The sequence below is a fragment of the Alligator sinensis genome, unplaced genomic scaffold (assembly GCF_000455745.1).
Source record: "Alligator sinensis unplaced genomic scaffold, ASM45574v1 scaffold520_1, whole genome shotgun sequence".
NCBI lineage: Eukaryota > Metazoa > Chordata > Crocodylia > Alligatoridae > Alligator > Alligator sinensis.
The window spans coordinates 2,367,361-2,376,359 of record NW_005842064.1 but is presented as its reverse complement, the minus strand read 5'-3'; the positions used below and the strand labels follow the sequence as shown (position 1 = coordinate 2,376,359).

The following is an 8,999-nucleotide window of genomic DNA, read 5'->3' as shown; positions in this document are numbered from 1 at the left end:
TATGGGGCTAGCTGGTCCCCTCTGGATACAGACATCCTGCAGTGATTTGACAGGCACCCGATGGCATTTTATTCAGAAGCAAAGCAGGGAAAGCATACCCTGCTGAGGGGAAAGCTGTACCCGATGGGCAGAGGAAGGACCGGGGAGGCTGGCTGTACATCCTTCAGGACACGTTCCATGGAGCAGCAGGGTGAGAAGATGATGGTTTCTGAACACACAGGAAGAAGTTGTTGGCATGCTCCATTGAGCTGGGGTGTGAGGAGGCTTTGCCCCCCAGCTGGCACAGCAGAGCTAGTAGAAGAGGCAGTAATACTGGCAAATCTACATCTTTGCCAGTATGGCATGGTTTGCTTATGGAGATTGAGATCTTACTCTGTTGGTACAGAGCACAGCCCTGCTGGTCAGGCTGGGTCCACACTAGCTGTGCTTCTTCAGTATAATGTCCTGGTATTGCTTTATCAGTAACATGCTTTTAGTGGAGATGTCAGCAAGCTGCATTATTGCCCGGGGTGTTTCCAAGTCAGCTTTGTTTGTGAGCAGGATTGTGAATCTTGGGTCCTTGTTTGTGTGTGTGTAGATGATAGATGTGCAAAGATGGCTGTGTCTGTTTTTGTGTTTATGTAAGCAGTGAGAGTCTGTCACTTCTCTGGATTGATGGATATGGGTTGGCAGGTTTGTGTGCTTGTGAAGATCGGGTGTCTTTAGGTTTACAACTGGGTGTAACGCAGAGTTCTTACATACAGGAGGGAGTTGTGAATCTGTGTTTATTGGGAGTGTATGTGTGTGTGTGATTTTGAGATTGATTTAATCTATGGATGTGTACCTGGCTATGAGGCTATTGGACATACAGACATAGCAATGATGGGGAGCTGTACAAGAGCCTGGTCAGATTGACACTTACAGGGCTATCTGGTTCCTTCTAAGCCTGTCTTCTTATATGTGTGGTCATGAGATTTGGGAACATCCTTGTGAGCCTGTGCTTGTAGCCAGTTGTGAGTGTACATCTGTGGGTAGAAGTGAGCCTGTATGCATGGCTAGTTGTGAGTCTGTGTGTTTGCACTTGGGTCCGGCTCTTTTCCCCTAGGTGCGCACATGTGGTTAGTTGTACATCCAGACAGGGGTGATTATCTATGGTGAATGCAAATGTGTGGTTATCTGTGAGCTCTGTCCTTGCCAGTGGGAGACAGGAGATGAGGGCTGTGTCTACCCTCGGGGCACTTTGCTAGGGCAGGAATATCAGTTCACCGTGGGGGCAGAGCACTCCTACTGTGGACCCAGCTACCGCAAAACTGTGCTGATATAGTGAAAACATCAGTGAGCAAAGCAAGCCATACCGGGGCACTGAAGCATTATCATTGTATAACTGCTTCTAGGCAGGGCTTTGCTGGCACAGCTGTGCCAATAAGGGGTCACACCCCTGTCTCCCAGCAGTTTGGAGTGCGCACATAGCCTGAATCTATGAGTCTGTGCTTCTGGGGCTGATCTGGCTTTGGTACCTTGCAGGTACAATACAATATACATTTAAGAACAAGAGACCAGTACTTGGTGACATGGAAAGTGAATCTTCCTCAAGGCACAGAGATGGGAGTAACTCCAACTTGGGAGATCCTGTCTATTCCAGTGGTTCTCAGTCTTTTTAGGTTCAAGGCATTCCTCACTAGGCTCAAGGTATTTCTCAGAAAATCCCAGACTGTAGCTTTCACTCATTTCTTTCCTGGAAAAAAAATAGAGCCACTCTTCTGTTGCAGGCAACTCAGAAAGCGCCCGGCAGCTCAGAGTGTTTATGACACTGAAGATTCCTATTTGAAATCTGGTCTGGGTTTATCTTGTGAATCATGTGTAGGTGTTTGGACACCCAGTATTGTAGAGCACCCTTAAAAGGATCTCATGGCACCCCAGGGTGCTGTGGCATCCCAGTTGAAAATCACTGGTCTCTTCCATTGAAAGCACAGAGAGAGGATACCTGGGGGCAGGAATAGATTACAGCTGCAATGAGCAGGTAGCTGAGGGCCTGTATATATATTAGGAACCTCCTGCCATTGGGCTGCAGGAGGCAATCACTTTGGGCCCTTTGGTACAAGTTTTTCACCTGTGTTCATTCAGCACTTGCATTAGCTGGGAGATGTCCCAGCGTGAACCTGGTCAGCATCTAAGCTGTGCAGGCTTCTGTTTCAGCAACAAGTCATCATGAATTGCCTGCTGAGATGAAGTGGGGCTGAGTGGGGAGAGGGGGAATACATGAGGTGGAAGAGGAAGGTGAGATCTCCGCAAAAAATATATGCAAAGTGGAGCTTCCAGGGAGATCTCCCATGTTAGCCCCATGCAGCCTATCAGACTCAGTGGGTTATTGGTAAGAGCTAGTTGCAGATTTCATGGTAGAACATTTTTTTCTATGGGAAAAGGCCCGTTTGTTAAAATCGAAAGGGTTTTTTGCCCAAAGGTACTGATTTTCATGGAGTTTTGTTTTGAGAAAATAAAATAGAAATGCCACAGAGTTGAAACAAAGCCGGAGTGCCCTGGTTTTGTCGGAGGGAATTGACCTAAAAGGAAAGAGATTTAGCAAAAAAAGTTGTTCTTTGGGGAAGTCAGGAAAATGGAATGGGCTTATTCTCATTGGGAATGGGAATACACTTTGAAAGAGCATATTATCCTGAGAAATGAATCCTGTGTCTTGGTCAGCTCAACTCTCACATTGAATACAATTCCTGACATCCCAGCCACAGAGAGAGAGAGAGTTTATTCTGAGACCGGACACATGGTAGCCTTAAGCCCACCAGGAAACTACAGCCCCCCTCCCTCACCCCACCCCCCACCCCAGTGATAGAGGGAGACCACTAACTGCATAACAATTCAATGCTTTGGGGGAAAAACAGGACTGGGAGTACAGTAATTTGTAAACCAGGAATCCCAGAGTGTTTTCAGACTGAGCTGAAACACCAGTCAGCTTCCACTGCCCCTCAAATGTGGGACTACTAAGCAGTCTGTGGACACCCCCCAGTGAAACTGCCTAGAGACATGCGCAGATGAGTGTCCACCCTTTTGTAGTTGGGATTCCAGCACCCTTGGTTCACACCAGTGGAGCTTGTCTGGCCTCTGTAACCTGCACAGCTCCATGCCATAGAGCAGAGCAGATGGCTTTCCCATGGCAGCCTGGCCTGGCACAGTGCCCTCCAACAACAAGAGTATTTCTGGGGCTGTGTCTTTATGGGTGTGAGATGCGCTTGGATCTGAACACCAGCAGGCAGTGTTAACCCCTTGACTGCTATTCTAACCAATCTAGTGCTCACAGAGATTGCTGGCTTGGGTCAGTGACTAGGGAGCAGCAAAGGAAGGCTGGAGAGACAGAGTTTCAACATTAAACAGAACTCTTCTTTAATTATTTGCTGTCCCAATGGTTGGAGCCTGTGCCCCCCCTGTTTGTTACATACACGTACATTAATCTCTCTGTTTCAAACCTGTTACTCTAGTTCTCATACTACAAAAATCAAGATCCTGCCCTCCCCCACACTTTCTTCCCAGGTCCCCCTGTTCTTCCCAACCATAAGAGGGCTTCACCGCTGCACACAGAGTCACTCAGAGGCGAACAAACACCTGGTCTGGCCTTTACCTGGGAGAAAGAGGAAGGAGGCATTTAATCGTTATGCATGTTAATAATGCTTCAGAGTTAGACAACATTCACCTCCGGGGACCGCTGAGCTGGGAGGGAGCCTCTACCCTGCCCGATGGGTAACAGAGTGCCTGTCTCCACGGCAACACCCAGAGAAGCTGGTGTGAATGCATGGGAGACTGCACTGGTTAACCTGTGCCGAATCCCCATGGAGATGCTCTTACTCAGAATTAAGCCAGGCCCAATGCCCTGTGAATTAGTTTAGAATAAAAGTGCCTGCACAGGCATTGAACAAAGTTTAATTCAACCACTCACTTGAAATGCTAATTCAGGACAGCTTCTGAGGGCCCCAGTGTAGACAAGCTATAAGGCCCCTGAGTCCAAGGCATGTACTCTAATCACTAGGCAACCACGGCTTGGTTAAGGGGAAAGCTCTTGCATATCCTCTGTGCTCAGACGTCTCACCTGTTCTAGTCAGAAGCCTTCAGGAGCACTGACGTCTGTCCCCTCCACTGTACCCAGCAGAGAGGCCAGGGACTCGGTCCCAGAGGCTGCCACAGTGGTCCTCTCTGGGGTATTAGTCTGCTCTGGGCAGGCTCCCTCCCCCTTCTGCTAGAGGTGGCTGTGTTGGGTCCCATGCCCCCAGACAGCTTTTCCCTGGCAGCCCTTCCACCTTGCTCCATGGGTATAAAGGGCTCCTGGTGCAATGATGCCCTCAGACTCATTCTCCTTGCTTTACAACCTGCTCAATAAATTTGACTCTGGCAGGGGAAAAACTGAGACCTACCCCAGGCTAAGACTGCTGTTCACCAACCATATTGGTCCAGCCAGACCCAGGCTAGTCCCACCCGAGGGGCACTCACTTCTGGTCCAGGATAAGCGGGACGTGGGCACTGTCGTAGCGCCGCTGCATGGGGTTGATACTCTCGCCTGTGCGCACATTGAACATGGGCAGGGTGGAGAGGGGCTGCGGCACCTCCCTGCTGCTGGCCATGTGCCTCAGCTCCTCCGTGTTGCCATGGATTGTGTTGTGGTGCACCATCTGGATGCTGACAGACAGGAGGGTGGTCAAGCCTGGTCAACACCTGACTGGTGTTCAGTCACCCTGGGGTAGAGAGACACCTGGGGAAGGGGCTGGATGGATCCTGACTCTTCCTCCCTGCCCTAATACACCCCAACTAGGAATAACTACTGCCATGACTTGTGTTAAGGCTATGTCACTAAATGGCTTAGGAAGGTTAATAAAGGATTGAAAAACAGTACGTGTAGGTTTATTTGTGGTGGCTTACAAAGGGGTAATGGAACTGGTGTTGGCTGTTACAGGCAGAAGCAATCAGCAAAGAAATGCAGGGCTGCTTCCCTGCCACCCCTGCCTGGGGAGGAGCAGACTAGGAGGAGCTTCCCTCCTTCCCTACCCAGTGCCTCCTCCCAGGGTCTGGCCCTGCTCAAAGAAAATAATGAAAAAGGAACAGCCCAGGCAGCAGGCGAGGGCACTGCCTCACTGCGGGGATTCAGGGCACGGGCACAGCCTAAGCATGAGGCCCTAGGAGCTTGCACCGTCCTGTGGGATCAGCCAGTGCCACAAGGAAGGGATGGAGGGGCTGGGCCTGCCTGACAGAGGCCTCTGGGGTCCATGTCACACTCCTGCTGCCTGACTGCTCCTTATGATGACACTGGTTCTTTCCAAAACACAGCCCTGGAGCCATGTCTGTGCATGGGAGCAGCTCCAAGGGGAACTCCAGTCTCCCAGGGGGTACCAAGTTTGTAAGTGGCTAGCACCTTTGAGGAGCCTCAGTACCCTGGTGCTGGGAAAGGGGGCAGCACAGCAAGAGAAAGTGTAGGGATGCAGCTGCTGGACCCCACCACAATTGGCAGCACTGAAGCATCAGGCTAAAACATCCATGGATCCCCGGTTACCTCCTGAGAGATGGAAGGGGAACAAGGTGTGTCCAGTCCATCTGGGGTTTTCATCGGTGCCTAAGGGAGTGACCATCACTAATCTCCAGTTCCTGTCTCGGGGGTGAATGGAGTAGCAGCTCATCAGAGCACAGGAACTCCAGCCCATGGGGGAGGAGAGAGCTGGGAGCCAGGACAGCAATGGATCCCCCTCAGGTAGCAAGCTGATGTGTGTACACACTTGCATGCACTATTTGCACACACATTTACATGCACACAAAATCTTCCACAGACTGGCAAACATACAGGCACTTGTTTGCTTGCAGCACAAAACTCATTTACATGTGCACTGGGGTAGGGCCTAGAAACACCAGTCTAGGGCAGCACCACAAAGTAGTAGGTGCTGCACAATCCTGGGATGAAGGGTTGGCTCTTCCTTCCCACTAGCTTTGCATTCTGCTCCCCATCACACCCCATGTATAGTGAAATCCTTGATCCTCTGAAATCAATGCAAAACTTATACTAACATAAAGGGGCTGGTGTGAGCTTAAAAACTATGTACTTTGTTATAACAGTAGTTCATGCCCTTTGTATGCAGCATGGGAAAGGAGGCTGCAGACCCACATGCACACACATCATGAGGGCTCCTCTGACATCACAGTGTACCAAGCTCTGTTGCCATGGCACTAGACTATGACAGCATTTGGGTTGGGCCTTGCCATGTGGCTCACCACTACTTGCCCAGCATCCTCCACACAAGGACCTGGACAACGCGAATAGGGGGAGTTGCCTAGAATTCAGCTGAGGAACTGGACAAGGCTTTCCCAAGAGTTGGTGGGTGGGGAAGGACATCCACTGAGCTGAGCTGTGAGGTACAAGCGCTGTGATGTGTGATGGGCATTAACTGGCATGCTTGTGGAGAGGAATCTTAACCAACACCTCCCCTCTGGGCTGCTTTTATCGCCCTGGTCTGGGGGCACCAGCAAGAGGTGGGACTTGGCCTGTACTTTCAGACAGGCTGTGGGGGCTGAGCCGAGTGAGGAAAGAAAGCCAAGAACAGAGCTGTGGCCCAGCTATTGGAGCCACTCACTGAGCCAGAAAAAAAGACAGGAGAAGGTGGCCAGGAGTGTAGTGAGAGAGTGGCTCGGATCTGAAGGAAAAGCCCCTTAGACCAGGAATCAATAGGTATAAACAGAGTTCTCAGGCACCAGCATGACCAGTCTCTGTGAGCCATGTGAAGGCTCTTCTTCAGAGGCGGGCATTTCTGATTCAAATGCAGACCTGCAGCCCACTGCCTCCAAGAATGCCAGCCCCAGCGTCTCCGAACTCATCCTCTGGGCTGTGGCAACCTCTCCAAACTGCCAGGGGCTCTCACTGGAAACCCTGAAGAAGATTGTCACCAAGGCTGGCTATGATGTGATGAGAAACAAGACCCACTTCCTGAGGGTCCTCAAGGGTCTGGTCTCCAAGGGGCTTCTGAAGCAGATGACAGGGCCTGATGACTCTGGCTCCTTCCACTCCGGCAAGAGGAGCAAAGAGAGAAAGAATAAAGTTACTGCCAAGAAGAAGAAGAAATCTGGAAGCAGAAAAACATCCAAGCAAGCACCTTCCAGGTCCAGCAAACCAGCCCAGCGGGGCAGGAAACGGAAAGCCACGGCTTGAGGGATGCCCCTGCAGGGGCCCAGCTATGGGCAGGTGCTCAATAAAATAATCCCAATATTTAAACCACTCCGGTGTCTAATCAAATTTTTGCAGAGTCAAATGCAACAGCAAAGGAAATTCCTGAAAGTTAAGAGAGGGGGATGGGAGCAGCTTTGAGTGCTGCACTGTGTTGTGCTGCTTTGGGAACCTTAGAAGCAAAGCAGCATTAGGCTGACTCATGTTGATAGGAGACAGGCCAAGAACCACATTATTTGTGCTTGGTGGATGTCCCCCAGCTTGCTCCTGAACTGAAGCCCTCAATATGCTATGAGAGTCCTGCTCTTCTTTCCAAAGAGTGAAGCCTGAGGTTTGGTCACTGGTGATCTTGTGGCACACTTTGCAAAGGGAACAGTGCTGATCCTTGCCGACTTCCAAGTTCAGACATTGAATGTATGTAATTGTCCAAATGGCTATTTCTTTTCAGTTGCATAAAGTGTTTTCCTTCCCTCACTTTTCAATTCATCACACTGCTTCACTGTTGTTAAACTGCTGGCCACTGCCACCCTGGAGGTAGCATCTCAGTGATGGGTGGACTGACTCCTGTCTACAAGCAGTTCATGAAAGGCCTCCAGAAGAGTTGAAGCGTGCTTGGCTGGCTTACTAGATCTGGCTGATAACTCACCTGGATGTTGCTTCTGGGTTCTGCCACAGGGGGGCTGCACATCCCTGCTGGGAGAAGCTACTTCTGTATCTAGCAATCATGTGCATTTGTTAAGTGCTTTGGGGTGATGATCAGGGACAGAAGACATCCGGACCGGAGACACTCAAGGGGTTTAGCCCCCTGGGCTATTACTTTAGGAGGCAGACAGGCACAGGAACAGGTTGACTGGCTTGCCTAATGTCACATCCACAAACTATTGCAAGTTGAGGATGGTTATTCCCTCCTTGGCCAGGGTTGTAATTACTAAGCAGGCAAGGTCTAGACTCGATGCAGATGTCTACAACTCAGCCTTGATGATGGGTGTCCATAAACACATGGCATGGAGCTGTGATGGATCTGGAGTCAGCTCTCCCTAGCCTTACGGTTGGGTTGGATCCAAGGTTTTTGCATGGGCCCAGGTCTCTAATATCCCAGGGGATGGTAGCATTGCCAGTGTTGTGTGACAAGGATTTTTTTGCTCCACATCAGTGTTTTTTTAAGGCTGGGCTCATTTTTCTGATGGTACCAGTGTGTGAATCCATACCCAGGGCCTGATTCTGCTCTTAGTGGGGACTCTACTGGTCTTCATCGGCTGACACCAATAACAGATTGTCTAAAGTTCCAGAGCAAGGACCATGAGCCCTGCTGTCAGGAGGGCAAAGCCCTTCTGTGCAAAGGATGGAGCTTTCCCAGGGGTCTGTCTACATGCATATGAGAATGCCACAATGAATTCAAGATCCTAACAAGAATCATCTCTTCCAAGTGCCAGGCAGACTCCTCCATTCTGCTCAACCCAGATGTTTAACACCAAACTACAAGGCTCTACAGTGCATGCAGTTCTGCCTCTTGGGAGAGGGAGAAAGCAACCCCCATGCAGTAGCTGTTAGCCACAGCACCTGATGCATGGCTGGGAGGTGTCAAATCCCAGGAAAGTAAGTGGAGCTTAAAAGGGGGGAATGTGGGTGAAGGGGTATTCAAGTAGCAAAAACCAAAAAGCCTGAAATGTTCCTACACAGAAGAAGTGTCAGTTATGGACCTTCACACACTCAGGCAAATCCCAGAGTGCAGGGTCTTAATAAAAACATCGCTGGTGGGAGCAGGGGAGTCGTTTAAACCTTGGGTAGTATCTCCAGAGTCTAAAGCCCTGCATGGGAA

At 50.2% G+C, this 8,999-nt stretch overlaps 1 protein-coding gene across 3 annotated transcripts in view; it reads right to left on the bottom strand.

The window, feature by feature from the left end:
- Positions 1 to 3,347: 3,347 nt before the first annotated feature.
- SGCA (sarcoglycan alpha) overlaps positions 3,348 to 8,999 on the bottom strand; it is a 26,665-nt gene continuing 21,013 nt past the window's right edge. For 2 of the 3 annotated variants that reach the window (XM_006023324.3, XM_014519769.2), the window contains 2 exons: positions 4,471 to 4,656; positions 3,348 to 3,607 (listed from right to left, as the gene is read on the bottom strand). In XM_006023324.3, the coding sequence (XP_006023386.1) occupies positions 3,604 to 3,607; positions 4,471 to 4,656 (190 nt within the window). In that variant the 3' untranslated portion in view covers positions 3,348 to 3,603. Of the gene's footprint in view, positions 3,608 to 4,466; positions 4,657 to 8,999 lie in introns of those variants that run through there. The other variant, XM_025203792.1, reaches the window with a different exon arrangement.